The sequence below is a fragment of the Mandrillus leucophaeus genome, unplaced genomic scaffold (assembly GCF_000951045.1).
Source record: "Mandrillus leucophaeus isolate KB7577 unplaced genomic scaffold, Mleu.le_1.0 Scaffold329, whole genome shotgun sequence".
Taxonomy (NCBI): domain Eukaryota; kingdom Metazoa; phylum Chordata; class Mammalia; order Primates; family Cercopithecidae; genus Mandrillus; species Mandrillus leucophaeus.
Window position 1 is genome coordinate 3,315,230 of NW_012103465.1, and position 22,390 is coordinate 3,337,619.

The following is a 22,390-nucleotide window of genomic DNA, read 5'->3' on the forward strand; positions in this document are numbered from 1 at the left end:
CTTAAAAATATTACACTGACATTTTTTTGGAATTGTGCAACAAATTGGGAAGAGCTGACATTTCTGTCTCATATTAAATTTTCTGTTTTAGGGATATATTGTATTTCTCCTTATACCCAAGTATTGTTTTATGTTTTTCAGTAATTCTTGATCATTTTATTCATATTGACACATCATGTTTCTTTTTATTTTATTCATGATATGTTATGCTTTTTCTGTTGTTTATTAAGATTAATACTTTTTCTCTGTGTATTTTCCTACCAAATTATTTTTGGATATAGGAAAATAATTTTTGCTTATTATTGCATTTTCCCAGTGTATTATGTGTTAGTAACATTTTGTTTTTACTATCGTTTTCCTCTTCATTCTAGCATTTATTTCTTTTTATAATTTTTGGTAAAATATACATAATATAAAATTTAGCATCTTAACTATTTTTAAGTGTACAGTTTAGTAGTGTTAAGTATTTTCACATGGTTGTGCATCCGATTTCCAGAACTCTTTTATCTTGCAAAATTGAAGTCTATACCCATTAAATAAAAACTCACCATTTCCCGCTCTTCTCAGTCCTTGCAACCACCATTCTACTTTCTTTTTTTTTTTTGAGGTGGAGTCTCACCCTGTCATCCAGGCTGGAACATTGCGATCTTGGCTCACTGCAACCTGCGCCTCCTGGGTTCAGGCAATTCTCCTGCCTCAGCCTCCCGGGTAGTTGGGATTACAGGTGCATGGCACCATGCCTGGCTAATTTTTTTTTATCTTTAGTAGAGAAGGGGTTTCACCATGTTGGCCAGGCTGGTCTTGAACTCCTGACCTCGTGATCTGCCCACCTCAGCCTCCCAAAGTGCTGGAATTACAGGCATGAGCCACTGTGCCCAGGCCCTCTACTTTCTTATTCTATGTATTTGACGACTCTAGATACCTCATAAAAGCAGGATCAAACAATACTGTCTTTTTGTGACAGGCTTATTTCACTTAGTATAATATACTCAAGGTTCATTTGTATTACAGCATGTATCAGAATTTCCTTCATTTTTAATATATACATGTATTCTGTGTCATGTATATATCACACTTGTTTATTCATTCATCCATCAGTGAACATTCAGGTCGCTTTTTTACTTTTTGACAATTGTGAGTAATGCCGCTGTGAACATGGGTGTACAAATATCTCTTCAAGACTTTGCTTTCAATTCCTTTGGATATATACCTTCTACTAGTCCGTTCTCATACTGCTATAAAGATACTACCTGAGACTGGATAATTTATTTAAAAAGAGGGTTTAATTGACTCAGTTCTGCATAGCTGGCCCAGAAAACTTAAAATCATGGCAGAAGGTGAAGGGGAAGGAAGGCATGTCTTACATGGCAGCAGAAGAGAGAGAGTGCGCAGGGGAAAGTGCCACTTTTAAATCAGCAGATCTCATGAGAACTCCCTCACTATCATGAGAACAGCATGGGGGAAACCATCCCCATGATTCAATCACCTCCCACCATGTCCCTCCCTTGCCGCATGGGGATTACAATTCGAGATGAGAGATGGGTGGGGATGCAGAACCAAACCATGTCATACCTAGAAGTAGAATTGCTGGATCATATGGTAATTCTACTTGTAATTTTTTAGGGAACCATCATGCTGTTTTCCACAGCAGCTGCACCATTTTACATTCCTACCAGGAGTACATTCTCCACATGCTCATAAAAACTTGTTATCTTCTGTTTTCTGATAGTAGCCGTCTGACGGGTATGAAGTAGTATCTCATTGCGATTTTGATTCACATTTCCCTAATGATTAGTGTTACTGAGCATCTTTTAATATATGTATTGCCATTTGTGTATCTTCTTTGAAGAAATATATATTCAAGTCCTTTGCTCATTTTTTTAATCAGGTTTTTTGGCCGAATTATGGAAATTATTTGTGTATTCTGGATATTAATCCCTTTTCAAATATATGATTTGCAAATATTTTCTCCAATTCCATAGATTGCTTTTCACTATGTTGCTTGTGTCCTTTGATGCACAGTAGTTTTGTAGTTTTAGCTAGTTCAACTTTTGTTGCCTATTTTTCTTTTTACTTTTTATTGAGCTATAACATGAACACAGTAAAGCACGCTAATCTTACGTGTATAGCTCAATGAATTTTTACATATTTGTACATCTTTGTAGCCATACCCACCTCAAAGAACAGAATACTTCTCTTACTTCCAGAAGGTTTCCACATGCATCTTCCCACTTATTCACCTCCACCCCTAACTTAAGGTGTACCTATCATCTACCATCACTTAGTTTTATCTATTAACAAAGGTTGTATAAATGGAATGATACTGTATATTTTCTTTTAAAATCTAGATTCTTTTACTTAGTATAATGTTTGAAGATTCATTTATGTTGTTACATGTGTCAGTTCACTCCTTTTTATTGCTGGGTAGTACTGAATTGTTTGACTATATCTCAAATTTTAAATTTATTCTGTTGATGGACATTTGGGTTGCTTTCAGTTTGGGGCTTTTAGGGATAAATTTACTATGAACATTCTTTTACATATTTTTTGGTGGACTCATGCACTCATTTTTTTGTGTATATATACCTAGAGATGGGATTATTGAGTCATAGTGATAGCTTTAGTATACTGCCAAACAATTTTTTGTACTTCTGTCAGTTCACTCTTCCTTCAATAATGCATGATAATTACAGTTGTCTCATATCCCCATCAACTCTTAATTTTGTCAGTCTAAAAATGTCTTGTGTGTCTGGTGGATATGTACTGGTAGCTCATTGTAGTCTTTATTTTCATTGCCCTGATGAGTAATGATGTTGAGTACTTTTTCACTTACTTATTCATCTGAATATCCTTCTTACAAAGTGCCTGTGACAGTCTTTTGCACATTTTTCATTGGCTTGTCCCTTTCTGATCAATTTGTAGAGTCTCTATAGATTCTAAGTCTTTTGTAGGATGTTTGCAAAATGTATATAGGCATATGTCAGATATTGCTAGTTCAGTTCCGGACCATTGCCATAAAGCAAATATTGCAATGAAGTGAGTTGCATAAAGTTTTTGGTTTCTCAGTCATATAAAAGTTACGTTTACACTATAATCAAGTCTACTAAGTGTGCAACTGCATTATGTCTTAAAAATTAATTTAAAACACTTGATTGCTAGAAAATCCTAATGATAATCTGAGCCTCCAGAGAGTTATAATCTTTCTGCTTGTGAGGGTATTACTTTGATGTTGATGGCGCTGACCGATCAGGGTGGTGGTTGCTTAAAGTTGGGTTGGCTGAAGCAATTTCTTAAGATAACGACAACATTTACTGCATCAATAGACTCTCCATTTCGTTAAAGATGTCTCTGTTGCATGTGACATTGTTTGGTAACATTTCACCCACTGTTGAATTTCTTTCAAAATGAGTCAGTCCTCTCAAACCCTGCCACTGCTTTATCTACTAAACTTTATTCTAAATCCTTTGCTGTCTTTTCAACAACATTCACGGCATCTTCACCAGGACTAGATCCATCTCAAGAAACCATTCTTTTAATGCTCATGCATAAGAAGCAACTTATCTGTCCAAATTTTATCATAAGATTGTAGCAATTCAGTCACATCTTCAGCTCTACTTCTAATTCTAGTTCTCTTGCTATTTCTACCACATCCTAGTGACTTCCTCCATTGAAGTCTTGAACCCCTCAAAGTCATCCATGAGGGTTGGAATCAACTTCTTCCAAATTCCTGATAATGTTAACACTTTGACCTTCTTCCATGAATCACTAGTATTCTTCCTGGCATCAAGAATGGTGAATCCTTTCCATAAGTTTTTCTATTTACCCAGCTCCATCAGAGGAATCACTATCTATGGCAGCTTAGCCTTACAAAATGTATTTCTTAGATAATAAGACTTGAAAGTTGAAATTACTCCTTGATCCATGGGCTGCAGAACGGATGTTGTGTCACCAGGCATGAAAATAATATGAATATCCTTGTACATCTCCATCAGAGTGCTTGGGTGACCAGGTGCATTGTCAATGAGCAGTAATACTTTGAAAGCAATCTTTTTTTCTGAGCAGATCTCAACAATGGGCTTAAAATAGTCAGTAAACCATGCTATAAACAGACGTGCTAGCATCCAGGCTTTATTGTTCCATTTATAGAGCACAGGCAGAGTAGACTTAGCATAATTTGTAGAGCCCTGGGATTTCTGGAATGGTAAATGAGCACTGGTTTGAATTTCAAGTCACCAGTGCCATTAGCCCTTAGCAAGAGGGTCAGCCTGTCCTCTGAAGCTTTGAAGGCAAGCACTGACTTCTCCTCTCTAGCTGTGGAAGTCCTAGATGGCATATTCTTCCAACAGAAGGCTGTTTTGTTTACATTTGAAAATCTGTTTGTTAGTGTCACCATCTTCATCAATGGTCCTTGCTAGATCTTCTGGATAACTTTCTGTAGCTTCCACATCAGCATTTTCTGCTTCACCTTGCACTTATGCTGTGGACATGGCTTCTTTTCTTAAACCTCATGAACCAACCTCTTGCAGCTTCCAGCTTTTCTTCTGCAGCTTCCTCACCTCTCTCAGCCTTCATAGAACTGAAGATCAGTAAGGTCTTGCTGTAGATTGGGCTTTGGCTTAAGGGAATGTTGTGGCTGGTTTGATCTTCTATCTAGAACTTTCTCTGTATCATCAATAAGGCTGTTCACTTTCTTGTAATTTATGTGCTCACAGTAGTAGCACTTTCAATTTCCTTCAAAGACTTTTCCTTTGGATTCATAACTTGCCTTTTTAGTGCAAAAGGCCTAGCTTTCAGCCTGTCTTGGCTTTCAGCATGCCTTCCTCACTAAGCTTAATCATTTCTAGCTTTTGATTTAAAGTGAGAAATGGGTGAATCTTGCTTTCACTTGAATACTTAGAGGTCACTGTAGGATTATTAATTGGCCTAATTTCATTATTGTTGTATTTGAGGGAATAGGGAGGCCTGAGGAGAGGGAAAAAGAAAGGGAAATAGCTATTCAATGGAGCAATCAGAACATATAGAAATTTATCACTTAAGTTCACCATCTTATATAGGCCCAGTGTGTGGTACCCCAAAACAATTACAGTTGACCTTTGGACATCACAGGTTTGAACTGTGTGGGTCCACTTATATGCAATTTTTTCAGCCAAACATTGATGGAAAATATGGTATTCACAGGATGCGAAACTTGCATATATGTAGGGCTGACATTTTGCATATATGAGTTCTGCAGGGCTGATTTCAGGACTTGAATATGTTCAGATTTTGGTATATGCAGGGGTCCTGTAACTAATTCCCCTTGTATTCTGAGGGACAACTGTACAATAGTTACATCAAAGGTCATTGATCACAAATAACCATAACAGGTATAATAATAACAAAGTTTAAATTTTGTGAAAATTACCAAAACGTGACACATAGACAGGAAGTAAGCATATGCTATTGGAAAAATTGCACTGATAGACTTGTACTTGCTTCACATAAGTTTGTCAGAAACCTTCAATTTGTATTAAAAAAAAAAAAGTCATATCTGCAAGGAGCAATAAAGGGAAGTGTAGTAAACAAAATGTGCCTGTATATCAATAAGAGGGATACCAGTTAGTGAACTGCTAGTTCAAAGGGTATGACTATTTACAACTTTGATAGATTATTAAAATACTTCTCAAAAGGTGTTTCCAATGTATCTGTACGCCTCTTTTCTTGTACCCTTTGCCAACATTGGATGTTATCAATCTTTTAATTTTTCTGCCAAATCAATGGGTAAATAATGCTCTCCTGTTATATTTCATTTCCTTAATTAGAACCTGAGATTGAGCAATACCTCATGTGTTTATAGGTCAGCTTTAATATTTATTCTTCTGTGGACTGCCTTTTCACATCCTTTGACTAGTTTTCTTTTTTTATTTTTAATTGTTTTATAGGTTTTATTCCCACAATGTATGTTAGGGATATTCCTTTGTTGTACATGTTTGTAACCTCCAAGTCTTTTAATTTTGTTTAGAATATCTTTTATAATACCTGTTTTTTTTTTTTGTTTGTTTTTTTTTTGAGATGAAGTCTCGCTCTGTCATCCAGGCTGGAGTGCTGTGGTGCGATCTTGGCTCACTGCAAGCTCCACCTCCCGGGTTCACGTCATTCTCCTGCCTCAGCCTCCCGAGTACCTGGGACTATAGGTGCCCACCACCATGCCCGGCTAATTTTTTGTATTTTTAGTAGAAACGGGGTTTCCATGTTAGCCAGGATGGTCTCGATCTCCTGACCTCATGATCCACCCGCCTCGGCCTCCCAAAGTGCTGGGATTATAGGCGTGAGGCACCACGCCTGGCCGCTAAATACCTTTTATCGTTCAAACATGTCATACGCTTTTCTCTTTATTATAATTTTTGATTTAGGACTCTATTCTGTATTCTTTTATGATTATGTAAATATTGTTCATGGCTGGGCCAAGAAATATGCTGTAATCACATTTTCATTCTTATATAACTTTTTCCAGGAGTTAATTATTGCTTTATGATTTTTCCTTTGTATCTAGCTTTATTTTCATTTTCTACAAGAACTCTGTAAAGTAGTGGACTTCTCAATACAAAATTTCACATCATCAAACCTGTCACATATGATAGTGTTTTTACTTCTTTTCTGGAGAAGTACCTCTTCGATCACAGTGTCTTACTTTATAGTGTGGACTGGAAGCTCTCTAGGTACAGCTATTATTTTGTACAGCTGTAATTTTTGGTCATTCCTTTCTCATCCTGGTAACTGTGTTTTCATCTCTCTTATATTGGATCTGATTTTCTGAATCTCATGTTTGCCCTGTTTTTCTAGGTACAGCTTCTGGTATCTGTTGGTATTTTTAATGTGATTGAGACAAATTAGAAAATTAATTTAGAGAGGAATTTTACATTTTTCTCATATTGGATTTTCCTACCAAGAACATGGTTAATCTTCTGTATATTTAAATAAAAAGTTGTATAAGAGTGTTTTGAAGTTTTTGTTAATTATTGATATTGCATCCTTTTTGTTACAAATGGGGCTTTCTTCTTTATATAACTGACTTTTTGCATGTAAAAATATAAATATTTTTATATATGTACATATATTTTCGCATTTAAGTAACATGCTGCATTTTAGGCTGATTATATGTTCACATATGTATTAAGATACAATCAGGCCGGGCATGGTGACTCACGCCTGTAATCCCAGCACTTTGGGAGGCCAAGGTGGATGGATAATGAGGTCAGGAGTTTGAGACTAGCCTGGACAACATGTTGGAACCCTGTCTCTGCTAAAAATACAAAAATTAGCTGGGCGTCTTGGCGTGTGCCTGTAATCCCAGCATCTTGGGGGGCTGAGACAGGAGAATTGCTTGAACCCTGGAGGCAGAAGTTGCAGTGAGCCGAGATCGCGCCATTGCACGCCAGCCTGGGCGACGGAGCAAGACTCTGATGGGGAGGCGGGGGGTGGGGGGACAAAAAAAATCATAGCATAGCTACATTTCCTAACATTTTAGTTTGTAGCATGAATACTTTAACTTTTGCAGTATATAATTGGTATGTAGTCTGTGGCTCACGCCTATAATCCCAACACTTTGGGAGACCGAGGTGGGTGGATCACTTGAGGTCAGGAGTTGGGAGACCAGCCTGGCCAACATGGCGAGAACCTGTGTTTACTAGAAATACAAAAATTAGCTGGGCATGGTGGCACACGCCTGTAATCCCAGCTACTCATGAGGGTTAGGTGGGAGGATCGCTTGAGCCTGGGAGGTGGAGGTTGCAGTAAGCCAAGATTGTGCCAGTGCACTTCAGCCTGGGCGATGGAGCAAGACCCTCAAAAATACCGCATGTTCTCACTCATCGGTGGGAATTGAACAATGAGCAATTGAACATCGGTGGGAATTGAACATTTGGACACAGGAAGGGAATCATCACACACCGGGTCCTATTGTGTGTGGTGGGGGAGGGATAGCATTAGGAGATATACCTAATGTAAATGACGAGTTAATGGGTGCAGCACACCAACATGGCACGTGTACATATGTAACAAACCTGCACATTGTGCACATGTACCCTAGAACTTAAAGTATAAAAAAAAAAAAGAAAAAAAAAAAAGAAATGCTCATGATTTCTAATGTCAACTTTTACATTGTATTAAATAGATTTCTAGCTGAGATAACTGCTATATTAGTCTAAGAAGGACATTGGAAAATAAAGTAAAACAACGATGGATATAGAATGAACTATAACTGGGAAGGTATGATAATCTGTATTTAGGAAGATCTTAAATATCAGACATAAGAATTTGTAATTCATATTGAGTACTGAGCCATAAAAAACATGTGAGCAATTTAGAAGAAAATGTATTTAGGTGAATTACTCTAAAAACGTGGAATGAAAAAATTTTTCAATATTTAACATGGAGTTGACTTTCTAAAACGTGCTGTTTCTTTTTCTTTTCTCTGCTTAGGAAATTGAACTTAGCTCATTAAGGGAAGCTTTGTCTTTCGTGTCATTAATTGATGGATATTATAGATTAACTGCAGATGCACATCATTACCTCTGTAAAGAAGTAGCACCTCCAACAGTGCTTGAAAATATACAAAGCAACTGTCATGGCCCAATTTCGTGAGTAATACAGACTTAAAAGTAAATTTTTAGAAAAGTAAATGATATATTTACAAAGAAGATTTAACAGAGTGATACATGTATGTTTAGGAAAAAACATTAATTTGACAAGTTTTTTTAAACAAAAGGCTATTTGCAATCAGATTACATAATAATTAGAATTATTTAGCATATAATTTACCATCTGTATCCCAATCTGTAATATTTATAACTTGTACAAATTTAACATTTGTTAATCATGCCTATGTGTGATTCGTTCCTGAATGTTAGTAAAAAAGACCTCCAATTTATGTGTTATTAATTTTAAAATACTGTAAGGAAGCCACAGTGCAAAATTTGAAAATGCTTTATTTTTGGATAGTCCATCTCCTACTGAAAGGTTCAAACACAAGATGTATATGATGTCCACATTTCTAGACTAGTGCTATGTAGAACTTTCTGCAGTGATGAAAATATTCTGTATCTGTGCTGTGTAACACAGTAGCCACTAGCTACATGTGGCTGTTTAGCATTTGAGATGTGGCTAGTGCAACCGAGGAACTGAATTTTAATTTCTTTACATTTAAATAGCTACATGTGGCTAGTAACTATCATATTGGCTCACATGGTTGTAGATCCTTATTTTAATACTGGGTAAAGCCAGCTATCATGCATAACATGCATAACATCTATTTAGCTTACGTCCTAATGATCTCTTAGGTGGGATGTGGTTTATATTGACAACAGATTTGAATAACTTGAGCAAAGGGAAAATCTGGGATCGTGAGCATACTATGTTCTTTGCATTTAACCTACCCCTAAGTATTTGAGAAAATACATCTTGGGTAATATAAAGACTTGATTTAGTGTATGCTTAATATTTTTTTAGTAATGAATATGGTTGCTATGAAAAAGTTGTACTACTTGAACTTCGTCTGTAATTTACATGTTAAATATTTTTAAAACTCCTTGCCTTTATTCATGTATCCATAAATTCATTCAAACATTCTTTTATTTATATTTACTGAGTAACTGCTATGTGCAAGCATTGGTTTATATATTAGAAATATGGTGATAAGTGAAACAGAATGATTCTTGCTTTTGTATAGATTAGATTTTGCTTTTCTTTCAAGGTGTGCAGCTTCAGAAAACAGAAAACTTTAAAAATCAGTTGTCTTTGTCAGTTGCCATGGTTCTTCTCTTAGACTTTGTTATCATACCAAATAATAAAATCATGCATTCAGATTTCTATGTCAGTAACTGCTATTGTAGAAGAGATATAAATATTTTCTGACATATTATCTTTATGGTTAAATGAAGTTTTCAGAGAATATGATTTTAAAAATATTAACTTTGTAATCAGCAGGCAGAAAAATCAAATGAACAAATTGTTCTTTGTGATTTTGTCTTATAATACCTTTTATTGGTTTTTAAAGCTATATAATTGTCCCTTGAAATGGTTTGAACTTATGCAAAATAGCTTGGTACTTTGATTTTTTCCTTTGAAGGATTATTGCTAAACATATAAAGTAGAGGAGACAGTTCTGACAGTTTTAGATTTGACTTTTGATTTTTTTAGATGACACTTGGTCATAATGTTATGGTGCTTGCTATATTATCATTCAAATTGCTTCTTCTTTACCTTTAGGATGGATTTTGCCATTAGTAAACTGAAGAAAGCAGGTAATCAGACTGGACTGTATGTACTTCGATGCAGTCCTAAGGACTTTAATAAATATTTTCTGACTTTTGCTGTCGAGGTTAGTATGTCACACTTATTAATAGTAACACTTTAGTTCATTTAATTTCCTCTGCATATTATTTACCATATTTCCTTTTTAATACTCAGAATTATAGCTATATATAGGATATAACTAGTATAATGCTTAATTTCCTCAGATTCTGTACAAATAAATAAGATATAATTCCCAGGGTTTATATAAAAATATAAAATAATTTATGTCTATTTATTTTGCATTTATTTTATTTTCTGATGTTTTGGTGTTACCAGTGTGTCAAAAGGTATTTCATCAAGTGTCTTGATGTTTCTTTTTTTTTTTGCAAAACTGGAAATCCCTGCCACATGATGTAGAACAAAATAAATTGGAAGCAAATTTTCTGTTTATTAACAGTGGCTACAGAATTACAGGAAACAGAATTAGAGAAAAATAGGGCAATAACAAAGAAACAGACACATTAAAGCACTTTTAACTGGTGATTTTCTAATATTAAGAATAGTGGTCTACAATGCATGTTTTAAAGGTAAAACCCCACTGTTAATACAGATCATCTTGGATCTCATCTGTGATTATTTACTATCACTTATGAGGCAATTTCATAGTATAAATCCTAAGAACCTTTATAGAAGCTTCCAAATTTATCTTGATTTTTAAAAATAGAGAAAATAAGAATTTTGTTATTCAATTATTTTAATTTTTATAAAATGCAACTTATATTTGGCATATGTAGAGGGTAGATTACAGAAAGTAGGTTACACCATCACTTCACCTTTGTGTAAAACTGGTACTCTATCCTAATTTCAAAGTATCCTCTTACTATAACAGATAATAGTACATTATATTCAAGTATCAATTCAAAAACTATATATATATATTTTATGTTCACTGTATGTGCCAATCCTAATATGAGAGCTATATATTAGAGAGTTTATGCTACAGCCCTACCTTCAAGAAGCTTATCTACTGGACAAACAAAAATTTTCAAGTATACAAAAAATTCTAAATCGAACATGTAATTATCTAGCATAGGCAAATATAGACAGTAACAGACAGGTTTACAATTATTAAGAAAGGTTGGCTGGGTGTGTTGGCTCACGCCTGTAATCCCAGCACTTTGGGAGGCCAAGGCGGGTGGATCACGAGGTCAAGAGATCGAGACCATCCTGGCCAACGTGGTGAAATGGTGAAACCCTGTCTCTACTAAAATTATAAAAATTAGCTGGGCATGGTGATGCACACCTGTAGTCCCAGCTACTCGGGAGGCTGAGGCAGGAGAATCTCTTGAACCCGGGAGGCAGAGGTTGCAGTGAGCCAAAATTGTCCCACTGCATTCCAGCCTGGCAACAGAGTGAGACACTGTCTCAGAAAAAAAAACAAAAACAAGAAAGGTCATTTGGCATAGGAAGAACTTGATTGACCTTGAGGTATTGGTAGATTTTATATAAATGTTTCTGAGTAGAATGAATATGTTTATAAAATGCACCTTAAAAAAATAGATAAACAAGTTCATAATATAGTGCGTAAGACATATTTAAAAACTGCAAAATATTAAAAATGTCATATTAAAGATAATTATACAAATACAATGGTGGTGCAGTGGAATGTCTGAATGTTCACCTTTGCTTGTGCAATGAGGTGAGCATGAGAGAGGACCTCTTAGAAAAAGTGGTACTTGAACTGAGTTTTGATGAATGAATAAAGAAAGGTTCACTGCTCAGAAGAAGTGGGTATACATTCTTAGGTAGAGAGATAGCATGAAGAGTTATCAAGGCATGAAGCAGCGTGGCATTTGCTTGAAATGATTTAAGTCATTTAATGTGGCTGGAACATAGGTTGTATGTTGGCAGTGGCAGGAGCTGAGATTGGAGATGGAGGCAGAAACCAGCTCATGGAAGGCTCTATATGCTACATTTGTTTTAGGCTTTATCTTACAAATGATGGGAAGCTATTAAGGATGGTATTACTATTGCTATTAATTATTATTGCCTTCTTCCATACGTTTTCATAAAATCAACTTTTAAACCACTTTTATAGGCTGAGAAATTGTAAAGTGCCCTTTTGAGGAACTAAGTACTTCTATTACTATACTGGCACTACACTGGATTCTTGGTTCAAATGTTTATTCTGTTGCTTGTTCTTGTGATATCATTTTGTCAGAATAATCACTATGATGTCCATTGTGAGTATCCCTCCCTTTCTTTATAATTAAACTTATACAGCGAGAAAATGTCATTGAATATAAACACTGTTTGATTACAAAAAATGAGAATGAAGAGTACAACCTCAGTGGGACAAAGAAGAACTTCAGCAGTCTTAAAGATCTTTTGAATTGTTACCAGATGGAAACCGTTCGCTCAGACAATATAATTTTCCAGTTTACTAAGTGCTGTCCCCCAAAGCCAAAAGGTAAGATAATTTTCTAGTTATTTTTAAATTACTGGTCACGGATTGTGTATGTGGTGTGAAGTATCTTTAGTACATTGATTTCAAAGGATATATGAAAGAAGCAGCTCTAAAAGTTAATTTTATCTTATTCTGTTGTACAAGCATCATCAAATAAGATTGTTTAATTTGGTTTTGGTGGTCTAGAAGTGACTTGAAGTTCAATTATTCTAAACTGAGATTTTAAACATAATAATTTTGTGGTATGATGTCATTTATTGAACTAGTAAGATCTCATTACTAAATTCTCATGTTTTAAGTAAAAATTTTCATATACTTTGAGGATTTTAATTGCTGTATTTTAAAAATAAAGATAGTAAAGTTGGAAATTCCTTGAAATAATGAGCCTTACTATTAAAAATTATTAAAATTTCTGAAAAATTGTATGAGTTAAGGAAGTTACTATAATTTTGAATTAATGAAATAACTGGCAGGAATACATCAAAATTCAAATTACATTAGTTAAGAAAGTGATTATAATTTTGAATATATGAAGTAACTAAGAATAATACATCAAAGTTCAATGAGTTAACCCCTAAAATAATTTTCTATTATAAAAAAGAACAATGAGGAGTTATTAAGCATTTCTTATATATAGAACACATTTCATTTTACTCCTCCTTGGCGCAATTCATATTTTCAGTGTATTTTGACGTGATATATATGTATTTTATTTTTTCAGATAAATCAAACCTTCTAGTCTTCAGAACGAATGGTGTTTCTGATGTACCAACCTCACCAACATTACAGAGGCCTACTCATATGAACCAAATGGTGTTTCACAAAATCAGAAATGAAGATTTGATATTTGTAAGTCATTAGATACTGACTACTGTCTTTTTTGTCCTTTTAAAACAACATGTGTTCTTGATTTACATTCATGTGTCATTTGGAATTATTTTGTCATAACATATACAAATTTAGTTGTGATTTAAGTATTTTTCCTTTGAAAGATATACCAACCTTGTGTTAGATGTTAGCAAAATTAATTATCTTAATTATCCTAAGAATGGAATCTTAATTTTCTTTTTGGAAATTTAAAAATGATTCTTCACAAAAATTAAAAATTAAAAATATACAAAGACCTATATTGTTACTCTCAAGTTCTCAAGAAAATAAGGGAAATTCAAGGGGTTAAAAATAAAGAAGAAACTGAGACAAAAATCCAGCCATCTCTCAGTGTCCATGAGGGATTGGTTCCAGGACTACCCATGGATACCAAAATGTGAGGATACTTAAGTGGAACCTGTGGGTATGAAAAGTTGGCCCTCCATATACACGGGTTTTACTTCCTATGAACTCTGTATTTCTTTTAAAAAGTAACTAGTAATTATTTTTAAAAATTATTTATTTTTTAGAGGAGGACTTGCTCTGTCACCCAGGCTGGAGTGCAGAAATACTATATTTTCCATCTGAGTTTCCTTGCAGATGCAGAACCTGCCTTGCCAGTACAGAGGGCCCAATGGATTTACTGAAAAAATATCCACACATAAATGGACCTGTGCAGTCCAAACCCATGCTGTTCAAGAGTCAACTGTAGTACATAAGATCTGATAATTTGGCTGCCAGGTGGTGAGACTGGTGATCAGCCACATTTATCAAGGGGGTTAAGACTTAAAAGCAATTTAAAAGGGCCAGGTCTCAGACCTGCACAAGGCAAGGAGTTAAAAGTGAGACTATCCCTGAATAAAACTAGGACCCTTAAGTAAATATATCCTCAGTAAAACAATATATAGAATGTGAAAAATTCACCCACTGGCAAGCAGAGAAGAAAAGGAATTTTGTCATTTTTAATTGGGTTTCTAGTGAGGAAAAGCAGTCTCTCCTAAGAATTTGTCATCACAAGCTTTTGAATTTGGGTTTCATTATACTACCTACATAGACTGAGAAACTCTAAATTAAAAGTGGTCCTCTCCTAATATTGTGTGGTGCTTAGAAGAAACAAAAAAATCTTTTTGGAACCACATACTCTTAACCTAGGCAACCCATGATTCCCACAGATAAAACCATTCCAAACATGAGCTTTTAATAGAAAATTTAGAAACATACAAGGAAATAATGCAGGATTAAGTAAGACTCAGTAGACCAACAAACATCAAAGTTAGTACTCCAGGAACTTCCTATCACAGAATTTTCAGATACAGACTATAAAATACATATACATGTTTAAAGATAGAAAAGGAATTGAAACCATGGAGAAATAAGACATTGTTTTAACAAACAAAAAAGATTTCAGGAAAACATAGAAATGATAAATATCGTCACTGACTTTAAAACAGAATATACAGGATGAAAAGGAAATTACTTATAGCTGAAGAGAGATGTGAACTGCAAGATAGATCTGAAGAAATTATTAAGAATGTAGGGGTTAGGGAGAAAGAAATGGGTTATATGAAAGAGGAATGAGAAAGAACAACTGATATCTGAACTCTTTAAGGAGACAAGTCCTCATGTGAATAACAGGAAACAGAGTGGCCAGGTAACTTGACTAACATTACAAAACTAATAAATAGTAGACCTTGGATTTGAACACAAGCAGCGTTACTTCAGAGTGCAGGCTTTCAACAATTACTTTGTAAAGATATGCAAGAAATACTAGTATTAGTAGTAATAGCTAATACTTAATGCACATTTACTATGTGTCATGGACTGTACTAAGGGCTTTTTGTATTTATTCACTTATTGTTTATAACAATCCTATGGGAAAATAGTTACTTTTCTCATTTTTCAGATGAAGAAACCAAGACAGCTGCAGCACAGAGATTAAATAGCCTGTACAAGGTCATAAAAGTGGTAATAAGAAAAAGTCAGATATTCTGCCTCTGCAGACCACATTCTCTATTGTACTAGTGGGAAAGGCAAACAAAATGATTCTCATGTAAGCAAATGTAGGTAAACACTGACTCTATTTTTAAAAAGTGATAATTATAGCCCATTCAGGAGATTTCAAAACCAAGTAGAGCCAAAATACACTTAATTCATTAATCCTTGTTTTCTGTCTCTCATTACTATTTAAGGAAGCAGAATAAAAGAATTAATTTGGAGTCTCAAATCTGGATTTAGACTCTAAGGAAAATACTTGCTTATGGATTAAAAAAAAATTCTTCCTCATTGAACGTATTTTCTTGTTCCTACTTTGTTCTCCATCTTGACTCATTCTTTACTTTTACCTTTTTCTCTTGAAGAATGAAAGCCTTGGTCAAGGCACTTTTACAAAGATTTTTAAAGGCATACGAAGAGAAGTAGGAGACTATGGTCAACTTCATGAAACAGAAGTTCTTTTAAAAGTTCTGGATAAAGCACATAGAAACTATTCAGAGGTGTGTATGTTCTTTAATTCATGTAATTTATGCTGTTTAAAGATGTACTCTCATATTCATACAACATACTCATGTGTGCAGCTTTTCAAAATTGTAAGTTTTAAATGTATCAAGGACTTCTCTGAGGATATATTCTTGTGGGGCTATAGAATTACAGGGTTTGAAAATTACAGGATTACAAAAAATTCCAAACTAATTATGTTTAGCATGTTAGGAGTGTTATTACATTTCTGCATATACTGTGGCCATGATTTTCAAACTTGGCTCCCCAGAGCTTTATGGGTTACACAGAGGTTCTTCTACAATTTCATTTATTTAAAAAAAAAAAAGTTTCAAAGGCACTGTACTAAGGAACATACTTAGTGAAATCTGGATGCCTCTGGGCATCATCCAGAGATGCTAGCTGGCAGACCCTGTGGCCAGTTGCCAGAGCTCCGAATACAGCAAGATATGATACTTACAATATCTTAAAGGGTGTTAGTGGCAGATGATGTGAAAAGTTCAAGCCAAAGAGTTGTTCTAATCCAGCACACCACAGTATTGGTGATCGTGATTCACTAAACAGTCATACCCAGTGGTTCTAGTCAATGTCTAGTGGAATTGGAGTGATGTTAAAATTATGCTAGTGTCCTGACACAGATGTCATGATATTTTATCTGCAAATTTTTAATTCTTTAGGAAGTATTATTTAAAGGCTACATCCATCTAACTCAGTTCCCTATATCTATCTCTGATGTCTACCTCTGGTTGTACATCTGTCCTCTATTTCAGGTGTTAAGCATCAAGCCTGTTTGACTGGCATCATTCATGATTCCTGTACCACTCTTGCTGTCTCTCACTTTGATCTCCATATTCCAGACTTACACAGGGGTTTCCTCAGAACGTTGATGGTAGTTGCAGGTCCATATAAAGGGACCAAAGCACATTGTATCCTTATCTATAGTCATGCTGAGAGTAGGAGAAAGTGCATCTTTATTATGGCAGAGAGAATTTTCTGAACTGAGTACTTATGCACAACAGTCAAACAACAATTCTTTGTACTTTTTGTTTTTCTTTTCCTTAGTCTTTCTTTGAAGCAGCAAGCATGATGAGCAAGCTTTCTCACAAGCATTTGGTTTTAAATTATGGAGTATGTGTCTGTGGAGAGGAGAGTAAGTAAAACTACAGGCTTTCTAATGCCTTTCTCAGATCATCTATTTTTGTTTATATACAAAATTCAGTTTCAGGATCACAGCTAGATGTCAGTGTAACCCATAATTTAACAGGAATTAAATATTTTTGAAACTGAAAACACTGTAGGACTGTTCAGTTATATCTTGTGAAAAAGGAAACCAATGAATAAAGTTAAAAGTAGAAGGTTACAATGCCCAAACAATAGAGTATTATAGGAAACAAATGTCTATAACATTTTGTGTTCATGATAGCAAAAGAAATTATGGCAGGTTCAACATAACATTGGAATAACTGGCCTTTTCATTACAAACTTCTCTGGAATTATGAAGACAAAGCATATAAATGATATACTTAATTTTTAATGGAACTGACTGAAAATATTGTGTTGATATGATACTAGATATATTTTTTGGTTAAATTTAGGTTGTTCATAGAAACTACTAAAAGTATAAATCATACCCCAAGCTTTAATAGTATACAGGCATGCCTCATTTTATTGCACCTTGCTTTATTGTGCTTCTTAGATGTTGTACTTTTTACATATTGAAGGTTTATGGCAACCCAGTGTCTAGCAACTCTGTCGGCAACAGTTTTCCAACAGCATGTGCTCATTTCATGTCTCTGTGTCACATTTTGGTAATTCTGGCAACATTTCAAACTTTAAAAAAAACCACATGGTGATCTGTGATCAGTAATCTTTAATGCTAGTATTGTAATTATTCTGGGGTGCCTCAAACAGAGAGAATATAAGAAGGCAAACGTCATAGATAAATGCGGTGAGTGCTCTGACTGCTCCATCAATGAGCCATTCCTCTGTCTCTCTCCCTCTCCTGGGGCCTCCCTATTCCCCAAGACAACAGTATTGAAATTAGGCCATTTAATAATCCCATAATGGTCTTTAAATGTTCAAGTGAAAGGCATATTCACCCATCTCTCACTTTAAATCGAAAGCTAGAAATGAAGCAGCAAATGTTGATGTGGAAGCTGCAGCAAGTTATCCAGAAGATGTAGCAAAGACCACTGATGAAGATGGCTTAGTGAGGAAGGCATACTGAAAGCCAAGACAGGCTGAAAGCTAGGCCTCTTGCACTAAAAAGGCAAGTTATGAATCCAAAGGAAAAGTCCTTGAAGGAAACTGAAAGTGCTACTCCTGTAAGCACATAAATTACAAGAAAGTGAACAGCCTTATTGATGATAGAGAAAAAGTTCTAGATAGAAGATCAAACCAGCCACAACATTCCCTTAAGCCAAAGCCCAATCTACAGCAAGACCTTACTGATCTTCAGTTCTATGAAGGCCGAGAGAGGTGAGGAAGCTGCAGAAGAAAAGCTGGAAGCTGCAAGAGGTTGGTTCATGAGGTTTAAGAAAAGAAGCCATGTCCACAGCATAAGTGCAAGGTGAAGCAGAAAATGCTGATGTGGAAGCTACAGAAAGTTATCCAGAAGATCTAGCAAGGACCATTGATGAAGATGGTGACACTAACAAACAGATTTTCAAATGTAAACAAAACAGCCTTCTGTTGGAAGAATATGCCATCTAGGACTTCCACAGCTAGAGAGGAGAAGTCAGTGCTTGCCTTCAAAGCTTCAAAGGACAGGCTGACCCTCTTGCTAAGGGCTAATGGCACTGGTGACTTGAAATTCAAACCAGTGCTCATTTACCATTCCAGAAATCCCAGGGCTCTACAAATTATGCTAAGTCTACTCTGCCTGTGCTCTATAAATGGAACAATAAAGCCTGGATGCCAGCACGTCTGTTTATAGCATGGTTTACTGACTATTTTAAGCCCATTGTTGAGATCTGCTCAGAAAAAAAGATTGCTTTCAAAGTATTACTGCTCATTGACAATGCACCTGGTCACCCAAGCACTCTGATGGAGATGTACAAGGATATTCATATTATTTTCATGCCTGGTGACACAACATCCGTTCTGCAGCCCATGGATCAAGGAGTAATTTCAACTTTCAAGTCTTATTATCTAAGAAATACATTTTGTAAGGCTAAGCTGCCATAGATAGTAATTCCTCTGGTGGATCTGGGTAAAGTAAATAGAAAAACTTATGGAAAGGATTCACCATTCTAGATGCCAGGAATAGCATTCATGGTTCATGGAAAGAAATCAAAATGGTAACATTAATAGGAATTTGGAAAAGTTCATTCTAACCCTCCTGGATGACTTTGAGGGATATGGTACTTTAATGAAGGAAGTCACTGCAGAGGTGGTGGAAACAGTAAGAGAACTAAGAAGTGGAGTTTGAAGATGTGACTCAATTGCTACAAACTCATGATTAAACCCTGAAAGAATGAGGCGTTGCTTCTTATGGATAAGCAAAGAAAGTGGTTTCTTAAGATGGAATCTACTCCTAGTGATGATGCTGTGAACATGGTGAAATGACAACAAAAGGCTTGGAATATTACATAAACTTGGTTGATAAAGCAGTGGCAGGGTTTGAGAGGACTGACCCTGTAAAGTTCTACTGTGGGTAGAATGCTATGAAACAGCATTGCATGCTACAGAGAAGTCTTTCATGAAAGGAAGAGTCTGCAGTGAATATCATTGTTGTCTTATTTTAAGAAACTGCTACAGCCACCTGAACTTTAAGCAGCTACCACCATGATCAGTCAGCAGCCATTAACATCAAAAGGCAAGATCCTCCGCAAGCAAAAAGATTACAACTTTCTGAAGGCTCAGATTATCATTAGCACCTTTTTTGGCAATAAAGTATTTTTTTAAAGTACATTCTTTTTTTTTTTTTTTAAAGATATAATGCTGTTGCACACTAAATAGACTCCATTATAGTGTAAATACAAGTTTTATATGTATTGGGATACCAAGAAATTAATGATTTGCTTTATTATGGTAGTCTAAAACCAAACTGGTAATATCTTCGAGGTATGCCTGTATTTTAGTGCCTCACAAAGTTTACATTCAAGAAAATTGTTTATATAATTCCCTATTTTCCACTAGTAATGCAGATTAAATCCACATCTACACTTGTATAACATTTTTTCATATCTTTGAAAATTGATAGTATTTTCAGAAGCCGTGGTTTGGAACCTGTTACATGGAGGTATCTGAGAGGCTCCTGTGGACCACGAAGGAGTCCAGGATTGTTTTTGGAAGCCAACACTTGTTTTTCTGGCAAAATATGTTTTATATATATATTTTTAAAAGTTTTAAAGATAAAGCAGTGCAAAACATTTTTGTATTTTTTGCAGAATAAATTAAAAGATTAAATGGAGCTAGAACTCAAATTCTCCTTTATGTCTATAATACTACAGACATTGTTAGTAATTTTTGTGTGTAGAAGAACTTCAGGAAGGTTTGAATGTCTAAAATGTTACGTGGATGATAAATTAAGTGAGAAATTTTCATTTTTTTAAAAAAAACCGCCATAATTCAGTACTAATATATAAAGGTGTGCTGGTATATTATATATTAACATTTATGTTATATATATATATAAAAAATAACATATAATTGTTTAGACTCCTACTCTTGCTGTTGTAAGTAAACTAAAAACCAAAAATATAATGCTGTGTATCCATTAAGTTTTCTTTGAAGTTTTGAGTTTTGCCTAATTTAATTTCTTTACCTATAATAGTCACATGTAAGTATATGAAGATTTAAATTACATATATTTAATTATATTTATACTTAAGCCTTATTATTACTTATATTTTAATGCAGATATTCTGGTTCAGGAGTTTGTAAAATTTGGATCACTCGATACATACCTGAAAAAGAATAAAAATTGTATAAATATATTATGGAAACTTGAAGTTGCGAAACAGTTGGCATGGGCCATGCATTTTCTAGTAAGTAGTATATCCATTTTATCAAAAAGACACTGTTTTATTTTATAAAACAATATACAAATTATCTTTACCTGGAAACAAAAAATAAATCTGTAATTGGATGCCAATTCATGTAAAACAGTCTGTGTTAGGTGATAAAAGAGATTACTTTAGGCATATGTTTATGTATGTAAAATCACTTTTGAAAAAAAGTTTTGTCATCCCATCAATATCTTAGAACTACTAATAGACAGTCTGTATTTTGTGTCTTTTGGATTTAGAAAATTCAACCAAAAATTATGCAGCAACATGTGCTTCTCTATTTTCGGGCCATTGTACATTATGGTCCATGAGAAAGCAGCGTTGACAGAGAAGAGTACCAGAGGGCCTGCCAGTGATCAGACCCCTCAGAGTGCACCTATGTTCTGCTGCAGAACTGAAGTAGTGTTTCTTAATGTCAGCTCCCATCCAGAAACACAAACCATCTCAGCCTTAGAACTCACGTTAAGTGGCATTGGGTAGTTTTAATTTATTCATTTCATCACAAGCATAGATTATTGTGTTATTTAAAATGTAAAACAGGAAGCATAGTTAGGAGTCATAAATTTCCTTTTTTCTCAATGCATGCCTCCAAATTAATATTTATTATACTATCTTATATATTTTTCTTCTTTAAATCTGTTTTGGGGGCTTGAACTACTAAATGCTCAAATATTTGTGGATTGATATTTGAATATATGTGCCTTTAACTCTAATAGGAAGAAAACACCCTTATTCATGGGAATGTGTGCGCCAAAAATATTCTACTTATCAGAGAAGAAGACAGGAAGACAGGAAATCCTCCTTTCATCAAACTTAGTGATCCTGGCATTAGTATTACAGTTTTGCCAAAGGACAGTAAGTTCTAGAGGGATTATATATAATGTTACTAAACTTTACTTGGGCAGTGGTGTAAAGAGCATGTTGTTAATTTTCCTTGAATTCCATTTAATTCATATGTTCCTGATTAATAATAAAAGTATCTATCACTTTTAGCCATTTAAATTGTTAGTTAACTCTTAGTCTCTATTTTTCTTTCTTATAAGCATATAACTATGGACTGTGAGGTGATTTTTTAAAAACAGTTTTAATCTCTATATATGAAGGATAGGATTTTATCTATTTTTAATATGAGGTTTTCTAATATTCCTTGAGCCACAAGTAAATTTTCTAAATATTTTTTTCTTCTCATCACTAAATAAAAATTTATCTAGCCTGAGATCTTAGGATTTTTTTCTACCGTCTGTGAAGAAATTAGTTTAATTATCCAGCTAATTCTGAC

At 34.7% G+C, this 22,390-nt stretch overlaps 1 protein-coding gene across 3 annotated transcripts in view; it reads left to right on the forward strand.

Moving 5' to 3' along the window:
- Positions 1-22,390, forward strand: part of JAK2 (Janus kinase 2) — a 160,056-nt gene that overhangs the window by 76,905 nt on the left and 60,761 nt on the right. For all 3 annotated transcript variants that reach the window (XM_011988377.1, XM_011988376.1, XM_011988378.1), the window contains 8 exons: positions 8,461-8,618; positions 10,246-10,357; positions 12,556-12,742; positions 13,461-13,588; positions 15,964-16,098; positions 17,162-17,249; positions 20,963-21,090; positions 21,828-21,966. In XM_011988377.1, coding sequence (XP_011843767.1) covers positions 8,461-8,618; positions 10,246-10,357; positions 12,556-12,742; positions 13,461-13,588; positions 15,964-16,098; positions 17,162-17,249; positions 20,963-21,090; positions 21,828-21,966 — 1,075 coding nt within the window. The remainder of the gene's footprint in view (positions 1-8,460; positions 8,619-10,245; positions 10,358-12,555; positions 12,743-13,460; positions 13,589-15,963; positions 16,099-17,161; positions 17,250-20,962; positions 21,091-21,827; positions 21,967-22,390) is intronic.